Below are 16,596 nucleotides of genomic sequence, written 5' to 3' on the forward strand. Positions count from 1 at the left end.
CGATGATACTTTAACAACAGAGTGATTAGTCCCTGTTGCAGTCATTAAACAAGAACCGCCTATTAAGCTTTGGCCGTAGGTGATAGGGAATTGATTCTTCCAGGGTGTGTTTTCACTTCCCAGGTGATACTTTGACTGTGGGGTTTCCTGGTGGTTTCCCATTCATATATGCTAGCTAGGTTAGGTTCTACTTAGCATTTTTGATTTGCTGAGGTCATCCAGGTGTTGCTGTCACAAAACCTTAATATAGAACCAAATAGGTTCTTTCTGAGGGAGATGGTTGACTAAGGTATAGCAGAGGTAGGTAGATAGATGGATGGATGGATGGATGGATGGATGGATGGATGGACGAATAGGTAGGCAGACATATAGAGATAGGTAGAGATATAGTGATACAGAAGTAGGTAGATGATAGACAGACATAGAGATATAGAGATAGGCAGACAGACAGACAGACAGACATCGAGAGAGATAAAAGATGGATGGATGGAAAGATAGGTAGACAGATGTAAATATAGACGGCTAGAGAAATTTTTGGGATAGTTTGAAATAGAGATGGGTAGATTGACAAACAGATAAAACGGATGGATACACAGATTGATAGAGATTGACGGATGGATAGATAGACGGATGAATGGATGGATAGAGGGACAGATCAACAGAAAGACAGATAGACAGATAGATAAATGAAAGCAATGTCCCAAAGGGTAGGGGGGGGCAGATCCCCAATATTCCGGGGGTGGAGGGAATTCAGGGTGGGTTTTTCTCTGCCCTCTTCTCCCTTCATCCCCCAACCCGCCTCCTTTGCCTTGGGTCCGGCAGGGCAGCCTGGTGGACACCCTGCGGGAAGTGAGGCCCACGGCGTTCATGGGCGTCCCCCGCGTGTGGGAGAAGATGCAGGAGCGGATGAAGTCAGTGGGGGCCAAGTCCTCCACGCTGAGGAAGAAAATTGCCGTGTGGGCCAAAGCCGTGGGGCTGGAGACCAACCTGAAGCGCATGAACGGGTAGGAGGCTGGGGGCGGCTGAGTCACAGACCCTTTTTATGGGCCCGGGGGGTGGTGGTGGGGTGGTTAAAGGTGGGAGCCTTGCTGCTCCTCCGAATCGAGGGACGGGAGGGAGGCAGAAGCGGCCTGGGCAGCCTCCGCAAGGCGTGAACCTTTCAGGACCCTCCCCTGGTTCTGCAGCCCCTTCCTCCCAATTCTGAGCCCACCGTGCCACCTGCGGCTACCCCCAGGAGAAGGAGCCCAGCCCCCTTACAAAGAAGGGTAATTCCTCCCCCAAGGACCCCCCCCCCTCCGTCGTCGTCCCCTGAACCCAAGATTTCTGGCCCGCGTCCCAGCAGGACCTGTTGTGGACACTCTATGTCAGCGTTCCAGCAAACCTCCATTCCAACATCGAGACAGACATCTCTCAAACCTTCCATTGATTTGGATAGTTAAACTGGCACAACTGGGGAATCCCGAATCAGAAAGTTCCGGGCTTCCTTGCACTAAGTAAAAAAACTACAAATCCATCCCCTGCACCCACCATCGCATCACACGGCCCAATCCCCATCTGTCCCAACTTGAGACTTCCCCTCACTTAGGCACCACACCACCTGACCTTGAATCAGAAAAAGAATTTTATTACGTCTAACTACATACGCTCCAAGAAATTCCCCCCTCCCATTTTCCCAGGCGCAGTTGTGGCAGCATGGGAGCATCTGGTCTCAATATGGCTTCCAAAGCTGACACTCTGCTCATCCTGAGCCTTGGTCAAAGGGTCTTCCTGTTGGTGCCCACTCCCCGCTTTTTGTTTCTTGCAGGGGTCTAAAGACCCAAAGGGGCTCTTAGGCATTTTCTCTCTTTAACCGATCCTCAACTTACAGCCACCATCGAGCCCTTTTTATGTCGCTTCAGTGAGAAATGCGTTAAGAAATGCGTTTTGCCCCGTGTTACGACGTTCCTCGCCCCGTTTCGTAAAGAGAATCGCTGCCGTTCTTAAATTAATGACAAGTTTGTTAAGTGAATCTGGAGTCCCCATGGACTTGGCTTGTCAAAAGGTTGCAAAAGGAGATTCGCGTGATGCCGGGGCACTGCAACTGTCGTAAATATGAGTCAAGGGCCAAGCACCCGAATTTTGATCATGGGGGTGGCGGCAATAGTTGTAAGGGTGAAAAATGGTCACAAGTCCCTTCCCCCCCCCAAAAAAAATGCCATTGTAACTTTGAATGGTCGCTAAATGAACTGCCATAAGTCGGGGACTGCCTGTGTTCTTCTGTCCTTCCTGTTTTCCCTGCAACGGGAATCCTCCAAGGTGGGTAAGGCTGAGAGGCAAAAGTTGCCCAGACTCCTTTCCACGCCTAAGGAAGGACCGGAATTCGCATTGACAACATTGACAACAGTCATAAAATGAGAGTCAATTGCCAAGAGTCCAAATTTGGATGGAGGCGACCCCGGGGGATGCAGCAATGGTCATAAGCGTGAAACAGGGCCGTAAGTCCATTTTTTTTTCAGCCACATTTGGGCCGACTGCCAAAGGGTCTCTTGGATTGCGTGGCTTCCTGGGTGGATTATGGAAATTAATATTAAAAAGATATTAATATTAAAAAGAGAGAGAGAAATGGCCCTTCTTCCATTGTTGCCCTTCTGGGATGAAGACCGAACGGTGAGCTTTGAGTTCCCTTCCTTCCCCTTGAAAATATCTGGCTCTGCAACGGTCCTCAACTTAACAAAAGTTCATTTAGTGACTATTCAAAGTTAACCGCAACATTGGGGGGGAAAAAGTGGCTTACGGCCGGTGTTTCATGCTTACGACCATTGCAACCTTCCCCGTGATCACAGGATCGAAATTTGGATGTTTGGCAACCGCTTCATGCTTACGACAGTCTCGGCGTGTCCCACGATCCCCTTTTTGAGGCCTCCTGACTAGCGAAGTCCATGGGGGAAGGCTGGCTTCGCTGAACAACCCTGTGGCTGACTTAACCGTAGTGCTTCGTTTAACTGTGGCAAGGACTGTCTTGCTTAACGGCCAAACTGTTGTGGTTGTTAAGTCAAGGACTGCCCTGTATGTCAGTGTTTCCCATATGGTGGTTGGCTGGCCAGGAAATATTCTGGGCCTCGAAAAGTTCATACACCTGAAAAGTTGCTAGGGGTGGAGAAAACTCGGTTTTGTTCCAAGCCTGAGGTAACACGAAGCTCTTTGTTCCTCCTCGGGGATATAAAGTTGTTTACTTTGTATTTTTCACAAAAGCCAAACCGACTTTTTCTCTTTGCCTTGATGACGTTTGTTGTGGAAATAAGAGACGGGATCCCAAAGTCCTTCAACGTGACACCTTCCCTGCCCTTGGGTTAGAAACAAAAGCGAAGAAATCCCACGGAGCAGGGGTGGAATTCAAAATATTTGACTACCGGTTCTGGCGGGGGGCGGGGGTGTGTGGCGTCTTCGGAAACAGGAAATTTTAAGTATTAAAACTTACCTGGCCATCAGCGCTGGTGGGTAAAGCAGCTGAGGTGTGATGGCCACACCTATCAGCTGAGCTACAAACGAAGGAAATGTAAGACGGGAAAGGGCAGCTGCGAGTGGACAAGGCCAACTGCTGGCCGGGGCAACCGGGTCGCTAAACCGGTGCGAACCGGCAGCATACCATCACTGGCTGAGAGAAACGTGGATTAGGAAGAGACTTTTTTTTTTAAAAAAAAACCATGTAAGAATGCTTTGTAGGTAGTCCTCGACTTAACGCCCATAATGGTGCCATGCTGATTGTAAAGTGGGTCATCACGTGCCCGACCTGATTTTTAACCCCTTTGTTTCTGCAGCGCTCATGAAGCAAATTGGCCTGGTTGTTAAATGAAACGGCAGTCATTAAGCAGATGCGGTGACCGTGGGGTGTTTGTTTTGCTGAACGCCGGAACTAAACACCTCTTTTTCAACAGAAATGTCACAAATCGTCATGTGACCGGACATTGCAAATGGCTGTTAATTTGGACTAGTGGCCAAGTGACCAAAATTCAGTCACATGACTACCAGGGGGAGGCGGCCGTCAGGATCCCAGGGTTCTTAAGTACCTTTTTTTTTGGGGGGGGGGGGTTCCGTCATAACTTCAAATGATTGCTAAGCAACCGGTCATAAGTCGAGGACTACCTGCTGGGGACTTTCCTTCGAGTGGGTAAGTTTGGGAAATACTGGCCTGCCTAAGCAAACCACTTCCAAGCTTGTACCGGCAGTCCTCAGCTTACGACCACAATGGAGGACGGAATTTATGTTGCTACATGAGACGTTTGTTTTAAGTGAGCTTTGCCTCACTTTACGACCTCTCTTGCTATGGTTGTTAAGGGAGTCCCTGCAGTTGTTAAGATAGTCGTAGGGTCATTAAGTGAATCTGGCTTCCCCGTTGAGTTTGCTTGTCAGAAGGTCACCAAAGGGGGCCGCTCCCGCTGTCATAAGTATGAGTCAGTTGTCAAGCATCTGAACTTTGAACACATAATCATGGGGATGCGGTAATGGTCGTAAGTGTGCAAAACTATTTTCAAGGCCGTTGGAACTTTGAACGGTCACTAAACAAAAACTGTTGTAAGTCGAGAACGACTTGTAAATAATCACACACACACACACAAAAAAAAACACCCTTTGCAATTCCGGGCTTCCTCGCTTCCCCAGGCAGGCTGTGAGGATTCTCCTGCCTTTGGGGTCTTTGTGCCCCCGTTCAAGTTGGCTTCCTGGAATCCGGACAACCATCTTATTGCGATTTGACCATCCCAAGTGGCCGGACGTCTCCTCAGCCCCCGTCATGGTTCCCCCATCCCAACCCTTCGGTTCAGGGGAGGAAGGAAAAATTGGAATCTGCAGGGGGGGAAGGCACGGAGTTGAGCGTTGGTCAGGATCGGCGCTCGGAGAGTGCTCTCCTGATGGAGCAGGCTGGGCGGGGCCAATCGGATGAGCGACAGGGCCAGGCCAGTTGGCCAGGAGGGTCCCAGCTGATGCCCACTAGCAAGGAGGGGGAGGTAGAGTCCATCACCTCCTCCCGATCCGAGGACACGTAGGACAGAGAGGAGGCAGGGACAACGCTGGTCGGCTAGACAAGGGGTCCCCAACCACCTGGCCCCGGACCGGTACTGGTCCGTGGAACATTTTCTACCGGGCCGCCGGTTTGCTGGGCGCAGCCATCTTGTTTTGATGAGAAAGTGCTTCCGGTGAGCTTTTCCGGTTGGAAAGCGGCGTTTGGTCCTGAAGGAATCCTCGCGCCTTAGTTTCATCGAAGGGGGCAGCTTGAACGAAACTAAGGCGCGAGGATTCTTTCAGCACCCAAGGCAAGGCGAGCCGAGCGGCCGTCCCGAAGCCCATCGACAAAGGTACAAAGGAGGAGTTGAAGGTGGCGGGGAGAAGCAGGGGACGGCTGGCTGGCGGTCGCTCGGCTCGCCTTGCCTTGGGTGCTGATGCCGGTACCGGGCCGCGGATCATTTTGTGATGCCGGTACCGGGCCGTGGCACAAAAAAGGTTGGGGGCCACTGGGCTAGACTACACGTGAGGAGGCAACTTCACCTCTCATGAAGGGCTGCACTGGCGTCGCCTACTTAATCCCACCCCGGGGATTTGCATATTGTGTCCAATTCCGTGCCTTGTGTGCTCACGCCGTGTATCCCGACCCGTTCAAATCTTGGATTGTTTTCCTGGAGTTTATGTGTGCCGTTGGGCTCGGTTACGCGACGGTGACTCTTGCCATTGCAAGCTTGGAGTCCAGACCGGCGCCACGGGGAGACCCGTTTCCGAAGGCCTGTTTGAATAAGCACCTATTGTCCTGCGCGTATGTGGGGAGGGGGGAATCCTTGCAGAGAGCGGGGGGTCTGGTTTCACTCCCAACCTCACGCATATTTTTCCCGCAGATCCGTTGAGCTCCCGATGAACTACCGGCTGGCGAGGGCGCTGGTTTATAAAAAGGTCCGGAAAGCGCTGGGTTTGGACCGCTGCACCAAATGTTACACGGGGGCGGCTCCCATCACGAAGGACACCTTGGAGTTTTTCCTGAGCCTGGACATTGTGGTCTACGAGCTCTACGGCATGAGCGAAAGTTCGGGCCCTCACACTGTTTCGCATCCAACGTCGTACAGGATGTCAAGGTAGAGTCAAAACTCGACTTACAACCATAGCAATAGCACTTAGACTTATATACCGCTTCATAATCCTTTTTTACAGCTCTTTCTGAGGAGTTTACAGAGTCAGCCTCTTGCCCCCAACTATCTGGGTCCTCATTTTACCGACCTCAGAAGGACGGAAGGCTGAGTCAATCTGGAACTGGTCAGCATCGGATTCCTGGCTGTGGGCAGAGTTAACCTACAGTACTGGATTCTAACTACGGCACCACCACTTCCTTCCTTCTACCTCCTTCCTCTCCTTTCTTCCTCCCTCCCTCCCATCTCTCCCTCCCTCCCTCCCATTCTCTCTCTCCTTCCTTTCTTCCTCCCTCCCTCCCATCTCTCCCTCCCTCCCTCCCATCTCTCTCTCTCCTTCCTTTCTTCCTCCTCCCTCCCATCTCTCCCTCCCTCCCTCCCATTCTCTCTCTCCTTCCTTTCTTCTTCCCTCCCTCCCATCTCTCCCTCCCTCCCTCCCATTCTCTCTCTCCTTCCTTTCTTCCTCCCTCCCATCTCTCCCTTCCTCCCTCCCATTCTCTCTCCTTCCTTTCTTCCTCCCTCCCATCTCTCCCTCCCTCCCTCCCATTCTCTCTCTCCTTCCTTTCTTCTTCCCTCCCTCCCTCCCATCTCTCCCTCCCTCCCTCCCATTCTCTCTCTCCTTCCTTTCTTCCTCCCTCCCATCTCTCCCTCCCTCCCTCCCATTCTCTCTCTCCTTCCTTTCTTCCTCCCTCCCTCCCATCTCTCCCTCCCTCCCTCCCATTCTCTCTCTCCTTCCTTTCTTCCTCCCTCCCTCCCATCTCTCCCTCCCTCCCTCCCATTCTCTCTCTCCTTCCTTTCTTCCTCCCTCCCTCCCATCCCTCCCTCCCATCCCTCCATCCCTCCCTCCCATTCTCTCTCTCCTTCCTTTCTTCTTCCCTCCCTCCCTCCCATCTCTCCTTCGTTCCTAGAGTTATATACCACTTCATAGTGCTTTACAACCCTCTCTAGGCAGTATACAGAGCCAGCCTCTTGTCCCTCCCCCCCAACAATCTGGGTCCTCGTTTACTGACCTTGAAAGGACGGAAGTCTGAGTCAACCTTGATCCGGTCAGGATTGAACTGCCAAACTGCAGGCAGTCAGCAGAAGTAGCCTGCAGTACTGAATTCTAACCACTGCACCACCACAGTTCTCATCCACAGTTGAGCCCAGAATTTCTGTTGCTAAATAAAGCGTTTGTTGTGAGTTTGCCCCATTTTATGACCATTCTTGCCACAGTTGCTAAGCAGATCACTGCAGCCGTTAAGTTACTAAGTGAATCCGGCTTCCCCATCGACTTTGTCTGTCAGAAGGTCGCCAAAGGGGATCACGTGGACCTCGGGACACTGCAACCGTCATAAATATGAATCCGTTGCCAAGCGTCCAGATTTTGATCATGTGACCGTGGGGATGCTCCAATGGTCATAAGCGTGAAAAATGGTCGTAAGCCACTTTTTTCAATGCTGTTGCAACTTTGAATGGTCACTGAACGAACTGTAGCCTGCCCATTGGAAAAGAAAGCATGGCGTCACATCCATAGCAGATTTTACGACCCTTTTCTGCAGCAGTTGTTAAATGAACATTGCGGTCATTAAGCAGAGCTATTGTTTGTAAGGCATTTTTGCTGAAAACTAGAAACAAATGTCAATTTTCCTCAAAAAAATATATATGATTAATTGCAGGTCAGTTGCCAAGAGCCCAAGATAGAATCACATGGCCATGGGGGGAGGTGTGCCATCATAAATTTGTAACCAGGTCATAAGTTGGGAGTCTGCCATAACTTTTGAGTGGCCACTATGTGAGGTTGTAAGTTGAGGATGGCCTGTATTTCACTTCCAGCTGGGAAGAGATTTGAAGCTTTTTCTTATTTAGGAATCTCTTTGAGTTCCTGGATGAATTGGCTGCCACGTGTCCCTTGCAAAAATTTAAATTTCCCAGATGGAGGAGATTGCGGCGTGCCCAGATGAACAGGTCGCAGGAGGAAAATTCCCACGGCAGTTTGGGGCTGGGTTCCCTGGCACGACCGGCTGTGTTGTGCTGAAAATTTCTGGCTGAGATTTGAAAGCTGGCCGCCAAGTGTTAGGGGTTCCAAGCAGATGGTTGGGTTTGTTGTGCAAACACTCTGAAAGTCTAGATTGCAAGGCTGGCATTGGGGAGCTGTTAACATGGGCCTCTTGCATTTTTACGGTTGGGGAGAGAGAAAGAAGAGAGAGCTGAAAGGAAATTAGAAATTAGGGGGGGGGGGAACCTGAACGGACCAAGTTCTGAGTAAAAGGACCCTAAATATCAAAAAAGTTGTAAACATTTTGGGTGGCCGTGTTGGAAATTCAGTGCAGCAAGGTTTCCGGCCTGAGCAGGGCAGGGGGTTGGGCTAGAAGACCTCCAAGGTCCCTTCCAACTCAGGTTAACTAGCATTGATGGTGTTACCTAGTGAACACCTGCAAGAAAACAAGCAAGCTCAAAGAACAGCAAGGAGCCCTCAGCTCTTGTTATTCAGCTAAACTCTCGATTTAACGGACTGATGGGGAGGGAACGCCTGTTAAATCAGACACCGTACACAGATTGTCTGTTGTATCCAAGCTCCGCTGAACCGAAGACTGTTAAATCAGGATGTGTTGTTTTGTTAAACAAGAATCTCTTCAGGTTTTCTTTTATACCACCCCACATTGTGAGCGTGGAGCGTCTGCTCTGCTTCGCCGCAATGGGCAGTCCGCGTGTGGGCCACGCTCTCGCCAGCCCTTGACCCTTTCCTTGACACCTTCTCCCCCCCCCTCCCTCCAGCTGCGGCAAGGAGATTACAGGCTGCCAGACAATGTTTTTCAAGCCAGACCAGGAAGGAGTCGGCGAGGTGTGCTTTGCCGGGCGCCATGTCTTTATGGGCTACCTGAACATGGAAGACAAAACGAAAGAAGCAGTTGACAGCGAGGGCTGGCTCCATTCCGGGGATCTGGGCCGGTACGACGAGGACGGCTTCCTCTACATCACCGGGAGAATCAAAGGTAATCCAGTCCCCTGGGTCATGAGGGAAAGTCCCCAGGGAAGGCCACGCGGTGATACCATGTCCGTGGGATGCTGCAACCCTCACAGATACATACCGGTAGCCAAACGTCCGTAGGGATTCTCAGCCATCCAGGTCTTGGTTGTCCCAAACGGTGCTTTTTTTTTTTAAGAGGCAACTGGACTTTCTTGGTTATTTCTTTTGAAGACATTTCGCTTCTCATCCAAGAAGCTTCTTCAGCTCTGACAGGATAGTGGGGAATGGAAGGATTGATACGCCTCGCAGTCAGCTGATCATTTGCATCCTTTTTAGAGAGTTGTTGAGGCCACTTGGAGATCTACCTGTGTCCTCAGAGTCACCTGAGTGGTGCAAATGGGCGTGGAGCCTTCTTGGAACTGCTGAGGACATCATCTATCTCTGGTCTACAACACTGAGGACCCTGAGGAGACAGATAAACCTCCAAGTGGCCTCAACGACCCTCTCAAAGGATGCAAATGACCAGCTGTCTGCAAGGAATATAAATCCTTCCCTTCCGCAAAGGTGCTTTTTTCAGGAGGCAACTGGACTTTCCTTGGGTTTTTTTTTTTCTTTGAAGACATTTCCCTTCTCATCCAAGAAGCTTCTTCAGCTCTTATTGGATGTTTGGGAAGTCAGAGCTGAAGAAGCTTCTTGGATGAGAAGGGAAATGTCTTCAAAGAAAAAAAAAACCAAAGTCCAGTTGCCTCCTGGGGGAAAAAAAGGCACCTTTGGGACAACCAGGACGACTGGTTGACTGAGAACCGCTACAGACTTCCATTCCCCACCAGTCAGAGCTGAAGAAGCTTCTTGGATCAGAAGTGAAACGTCTTCAAAGAAAAAGAAAGCCCAGTTGCCTCTTGGAAAAGCAACCTTCAGGACTATCCGAAGTCAAGTTCCTGGATTTTGATAAAGTGATTTGGTCGTAAGGGTGAAAACCAGTCCTAAGTCGCTTTCTCCAGGGCCTTTGCCATTTGGGATGGTCACTAAAGGAACGATTGGAAGGCGAGGATGACTGGTTTCCGCGGCATGTTTGTCCCGTAGACTGCAAGCGTGAACCGACCGAATAACTTTCCTTGGAGGGGTTCTGACGCCATTTCTGTTCCAGAGCTGATCATCACCGCGGGGGGAGAGAATATTCCCCCAATCCCGATCGAAGACGCTGTCAAGGAGGCCGTCCCCATTCTCAGTAATGTCATGTTGGTGGGAGACAAAGCCAAATACCTCGTCATGCTGATGACCCTTAAGGTGAGTGCCGGGTTGTCTACCTGCCTCCCCTCCCCGGGACCCCGAGAAGGGTGGGGGAGACGAACTCCAGGGGTGGCCATTCCCAACCCCATCAGATCTTTCATGATCCAAATTCTTCATCAACGACATCGATGAGGGGACAGAAGGGGAACTCGTCAAATTGGAAGATGACACTAAGCCGACAGGAATAACCCCAGATGACAAGCTCAGGAGCCAAAAAGGCCTTGGCGCAAGTGAAGAATGGGCCCTATCCAACAGCATAACATTTAAGGTGGAGAAAAGGTTTTACACCTGGGCAGGAAAAAGCCAAAGGGACAAGTACAGTAACTGTGAGGGAAATCTTGGAATCCTAGTGGGCGACCCCTTAAACATGAGCCAGCCGTGTGCAGCAGCAGCCAAAAAAGCTAATGCAATCCTTGGTTGTATATACAGAGGCACAGAATCAAAATTATGTGAAGTATTACTACCACCCCTCTGTAAAGCCTTAGTAAGGCCACACCTAGAGTACTGCATCCAGTTTTGGTCCCCACACGATAAAAAAGAGGTTGAGACTCTAGAAAGAGGGCAGAGAAGAGCAACCAGGATGATGAGGGGGCTGGAGGTTCAAACATACAATGAACGGTTGCAGGAACTGGGCCTGGCTAGTCCAGGGAAGAGAAGGACCAGGGGAGACAGGAGAGCAGTGCTCCAATATTTGAAGGGAAAGGGAGGGAAAGAAAAGTAAAGAACAAGAGAAAGAGGAAGGAAGGAAGGAGAGAAAGAAAAAAAGAGAGAAAGAGTGAGAGAGAAAGGAAGGAAGGAAGGAAGGAGAGAAAGAAAGAAAGAAAGAAAGAAAGAAAGAAAGAAAGAAAGAAAGAAAGAAAGAAAGAAAGAAAGAAAGAAAGAAAGAAAGAAAGAAAGAAAGAAAGAAAGGGAAAGAAAGCAAGAGAGAGTGACTGGAGGCTAAAACATACAATGAACTGGGCCTGGCTAGTCTAGGGAAGAGAAGGACCAGGGGAGACAGGATAGCAGTGCTCCAGTATTTGAGGGGCTGCCCCAGAGAGGAGGAGGGTGGTCAAGCTATTCTCCAAGGCACCTGGAGGCCAGAGAAGGAACAATGGATGGAAACGGATCATGGAGAGATTCAACTTGGAAACAAGGAGAAACTTTCTAACAGTGAGAACAATCAACCCATGGAAGTTGTGGGAACTTCGTCCCTGGAGGCTTTCAAGAAGAGACTGGACTGCCCTCTCTCAGAAATGGTGTAGGGCAGGGATCCCCAACCTTTCGACGCCGCGCCCGGTTCCGGTGTCAGCTGGGCGCCATGCCCGGTTCGGCGTCAGCTGGGCGCCGCCATCTTTTTTGAAAAATCACTTCCGGTGGCGTCACGGAAGTGATTTTATCAAAAATGGCGGCGCAGCTCGGTGAGCTTTTTGGGTAGAAATGGCTTTCTACCCAGAAAAGCTCACCGGCTGGCGCCGCCATCTTTTTGACGAAAAATTGCTTTTTTACCAAAAAGATGGCGGCGCCCAGCAACCAGCGGCCCGGTAAGGCTTGTTCCGCGCCGGCCGGTCCGCGGACCGCGGTTGGGGACCCCTGGTGTAGGGTCTCCTTCTTGGGTGGGGGTTGGACTAGATGACCTCCAAGGTCCCTTCCAACTCTGTAGCTGTATTCTATTCTACATTCAAATTGGGCTTCCCCAGTGTGTTTGCCAGATTTGCTGTTTTAAGTTGGGTGGGCTTCAGCTCCCAGAATTGGCTGGCCGGGGAATGCTGAGAGTTGAAGTCCAGCCATCTTACAGTGGCCAAAGTGGAGAAGCACCGCTCCGTCTAGAAGGTTGATCTGGGGCGGGGGGGTCACCCCTTTCGGAAAGGCATTCTTGGGGATCAGTTCCAAGCAAAACAAGTTGACCTTTCAGAACTCTGAAAGCTTGAGGACTAGGATTTTGAACTGAAAGCTGCAACCGCGGGGAGTTTTGCTCTTCCGTTTTGCAGAATCCTGCCCTTCTGCAGCCAATTGAAGTCTTCCGATGTTTGGTTATTGAAGTCCCAAATGCTCCCAAGGAGTCACTTAGCTTAGGATGGGGCTGGTCCTATGCTGGGGGTGGGGGAGGGAGAAAGTCCTCCTCCCCTTCTGTGCTCCACACCTGTCACTGTTGGGAAAGGATGAGGTTGTTCCTGCCGCGGGCCCAGAAATGGTCTCCAAGGGGCAAAAGTTTCTGGCCTCCGCCTTGAACTACACACTCGTTGCCTTGTCTCTCCACATTGTCTGAATGCCCCACACAACCCCCCGCTCGGCTACCGGCTTCTGGGACAAGCACTGGGGCAGGGCCAGCGGCCACCAGAGGGTGGCACTGCAGGCCTTCTTATGGCCGCCCCAACGCCGCTCCTCTGCCCCCCTTAGAGCAAGATGAACTTGGAAACGGGACTCTCGGAAGACGAACTGACCCCCGAAGCCGTGGAGTTTTGCAAGAAGCTGGGCAGCAAATCCACCAAGGTCTCCGACATCGTGGGGAACAAAGACTTGGCTGTGTACACCGCCATCCAGAAGGGGGTCATGAAGGTCAACGATCAGGCCACCTCCAACGCTCAGAAAATCCAGAAGTGGCTCCTTCTGAACAAGGACTTCTCCGTCCAGAGTGGCGAGCTTGGTAAGGCTTTTTTACGAGGGGAAAGGGCCCAGGGGGTGGCGGGCACGGTTTAAACGTCCTTGCCCTAACCCCAGCATGGCGAGGGTGCCAGAAGTGGCATGCAGAGGCATCGCCTGTTGCTCTTCTGGGTTCCGGTTTGTGCCGCCCGGCTGGTCTTTCGCGCACGCGGGAGTGTGGGAAAAGCGGAAGAGCAGCTCCCGGCGCGTGCCTGCGCGCCAGCCACCGGGTCTTCTGGTTTCTAATGCCACGCGCAAAGACCAGCTGGCCGGTGCGCTTGAAGATCAGCTGGTCGGCGCATGCAGGCGTGTTAGAAACCGGAAGACCAGGTGGCCGTTGTGCATGCGTGCGCCGGGAACTGCTCTTCTAGTTTTCCGGGTTGCGCGTGTGCGTTTTGGCTCTCGGTGCCTTTTCGGCACCGGCACGCTCCTGTTTCGGCACTGCGTCCTCCAAGATGCTAAATTGAAAGAGGGAAGCAGCGTCTGCTCCCTTGTCCAAGTGGAATGGTTGCCTTACTCCGGGGCGGAATCCTCCAAGGTTTTAAGGAAAGCTGCCTCCGTCCATTGGGGCAACGCCAAGGAGACTCCTAGCTCTGGGTTGTCCAGTGTAAGGGCAGCCTCCACCTGGGGAGGGGTCTGGTAAGCCCGCTCCTCGTGGTGTTAAGGGAGCAAGAAGCGTCCTTCCTCCCACCTCCCTCCAGACGTTGCAAGGGATTTCCTCTGGATCTTGGTTCTGCAGAGCTTCGGAAAAAATTGAAAGGGGGATAGAGGGGAGGGGGCTTTGGTGCTAATGTGACACACACACACACCCACACACACCCATGTGTCTGCCTTCCAGGCCCAACCATGAAGCTGAAGAGGCCCGTGGTAAGCAAGATGTATGAAGAACAGATCCAACAGCTTTACTCAGAAACACCGAATTTCTGAACCAGGATGCGCGTCTCTCCGCCGGCCTCTGTCCAAAGTGCGGCAGCAGCTTTCCCGGAGCCTCTGGGGAGGCTTCCCTTGATAAACGAGGTTTTTTCCCCCCGATAACGGCATGTTGTCTTCTCTTGCCCTTGGGACTCTGGCTGTGCCAGCGGGAAGCCTCCGGAAGACCCTCGCCGGCTGTTGTGACCCCAGGGTCCCTCTTCCTGAAAGGAATGTACCAACCTCAGGGTTTCTCTCTCTTTCTTTCCTTTCTTTCCTCTCTCCCTTCTTCCTCCCTTCCACCCAACCTCTTTCTTTCTGACTATCTTTCTGTCTTTTTTCCTTCTTCCTTCGCTCTCTTTTTTCCTTCTTTCTGCCTGTCTCTCTTTTTTCCTCCCTCCCACTTCCTTTTCTTTCTTTTTTCTTCCTTCTTCCTCCCTCCCTTCTTCTTCCCTTCCACTCTTTCTGTCTGTCTTTCTCTTTTTTTCCTTCTTTCTCCCTTCTTCCTTTTTTCTTCTTTCTGTCTGTCTTTTTCCTCCCTCCCTCCTCCTCTGTTTCTTTTCATTCCTTTCTTCTTCCTCCCTCCCTCCCTCCTTCTCTCTCTCTCTCTCTCTCTCTTTCTTCAAGGGTGGGATAGCGAACCAAAGGAAAACATTGCAGCGATGCCACAGGCTGGGTGAACATTGTGTGTTCTTGCGATGCCATGGGGTAGCTTGTCGGGCAAGTCTTTGCGTGGGGCACTTTTTCTCCTTCCACAGACGGCTGGTGTCCATGCTTGCACACACAGCGGCAACATTTCTTCCTGCAAGGAAGCCCGGAACACTTTAAAAGCCTTCTCACTGTTTTTACCTGGGGTGGGGTGGGGTGTTTACATAGCAAAGTTCAATTTGAGAGCAGATCTTGAGCTCCACTTTGCCCCTCTTGTGCCAGGGGGACCAGTTTCCCAGTGGGGAAGGAAGGAATGGGCAGAAATCTCCCTTACCTTGCTCACAAATGTCTTGGGAACACATCTGGGAACCTGGACGAGCCCCCTGACTTGAATTTTAGGGTCCAGCCAAAGTTTAACCTTGCACTTGTTCTGCACGAACCTAAGATTTAAAATTTCAGCCAGATTATATCGGGGTTTGGGGGTGGTGGTGTGAAGCTGCTAGCTGTGCCTGCTGCCGTTAAATCTATATAAAATTGCAAGCACTGCTCTGGATTCAAAAACCAAAATGTGTAGAAGAGCCAAAAATGGGCCCCTGTGAAGTAGAGCCGCTTTTCTGTGCAAAGAGGGGCTTATTTAATGTTGATGTTTGGTCATGTTTAACGTTGAATTGGGCAAACGGGTCTTGAAGCGCGGGGGGCAATCATGGATTATAATTTTTAATAGTGTGAGCTAAACCAAATCACTTTTAGCTTCTAGTATGAACGTGAGGGGAGGGGGCATGTTTGATAAAGGTTCATAAGGCTGCTTTGTTTTCGTGGGAAGACTATTTCTTCTCCTTGTAAATGTGATAACAGGAATTCCCTGTAATTTATGGATTGGGGGCAAAGGAAACCTGCCTTAAGGAATCAAATGTGATGAATGTGTCCATTTTTATTAGGAGTATCTTTTCTTAAAGGCCATCCAAAGCTGGGAAGGACACCACATATTGTAACAAGGTCTCTCTATATATATTTTGCAAAATATGCAGATGTTGGCTTAGAGTTTTTCAGACTCACCTTTTCCTTGCAAACGTGGTTATGTTATGGTGAGCTTTGAAGTTCGCCTTCCGTGACTTAGCATTGCCTCAAATTTTGGGGTCCGGCTTCTTGATCTTCCAGCTTCTCTAAGTGGAGTCCCAGGAAATCGGGGTGCAAAAGCCAGGTGGGGGGAGACATTATAAGTAGAAATTCTGCAAATTTTTCCACCTGTCTGTTTCAGGGCCTGCTGTTCTTTATGTGGTCCCAGGTTTGTCTAAGGCCCTTTGGAATCATGTCAGGAAAATATTTCAGAATAAAAAAAGGATGCAAGCTCAAAACTTGTCTTGAGTGTTGTTGTTTTTTGTAGCGTCTCTCAAGGGCAGGGGCCTTCAAACTTGACAGCTTTAAGCCTTGGGGGACTTCCCCTCCCAGAATTCCTCCTCCAATCACGTTAGCTGAGGAATTCTGGGAGTTGAAGTCCACAGGTCTTAAACTTGCCAAGGTTGAAGGCCCTTGTTCAAGATTCTTCTGCGTGAACTTCTCTCTGCAGCTAACAGAGCCCCGCAGGAGTGTCGTGGCAGGCTAAGCTGGATCTGGCTGCAAAGTTCCCCATGGGTGTTGCAGGGCGTAAAACACCACGAGCCCCACGAAACCATGGTCAATGGGACAGGCAGGAGGCTCGCGGGAGTCCTGTAAAGCAGTGGTCGCCAACCAGTGACCGGGGACCACTGGTGGTCCGCGAGAAAATGTTGGTGCTCCACAAAGAAATGTCAAACCCCCCAAAGCAATTAATCCAGGCTGCGCAGGAACACAAGGCTGCCCCTCCCACATGGCCCGCGGGAGCACAAGGCTTGCGTCGCTTGCGTTGCAAACAACACGAGGTTGTGAGGGGAGCGGGGAAAGGGCGGAGGGGGGAACTCACCCCATTTGCCCCACGCGCCTGGCCTGGCTGCTTCTTTCCGCTTCTTTCTTCTTCTGCTTTTGGCTGCACACAAGGAAAGCAGCCAAAGTCTT

The 16,596-nt window shown here is 51.0% G+C and overlaps 1 protein-coding gene across 2 annotated transcripts in view; it reads left to right on the plus strand.

The window, feature by feature from the left end:
* The window catches only part of ACSBG2 (acyl-CoA synthetase bubblegum family member 2), a 52,076-nt gene extending 36,156 nt beyond the window's left edge, over positions 1-15,920 (plus strand). The window contains exons 10-15 of one of the 2 annotated variants that reach the window (XM_087948766.1): positions 823-1,004; positions 5,862-6,095; positions 8,904-9,121; positions 10,244-10,383; positions 12,766-13,012; positions 13,847-15,920. In XM_087948766.1, the coding sequence (XP_087804892.1) occupies positions 823-1,004; positions 5,862-6,095; positions 8,904-9,121; positions 10,244-10,383; positions 12,766-13,012; positions 13,847-13,935 (1,110 nt within the window). In that variant the 3' untranslated portion in view covers positions 13,936-15,920. Of the gene's footprint in view, positions 1-822; positions 1,005-5,861; positions 6,096-8,903; positions 9,122-10,243; positions 10,400-10,470; positions 10,648-12,765; positions 13,013-13,846 lie in introns of those variants that run through there. The other variant, XM_087948767.1, reaches the window with a different exon arrangement.
* Positions 15,921-16,596: the final 676 nt, after the last annotated feature.

The sequence above is a fragment of the Notechis scutatus genome, unplaced genomic scaffold, assembly GCF_049901735.1.
Source record: "Notechis scutatus isolate UNSWTSFEM ecotype Mainland unplaced genomic scaffold, rNotScu1.2 NSCUSCF19, whole genome shotgun sequence".
In the NCBI taxonomy this organism is placed as follows: Eukaryota; Metazoa; Chordata; class Lepidosauria; order Squamata; family Elapidae; genus Notechis; species Notechis scutatus.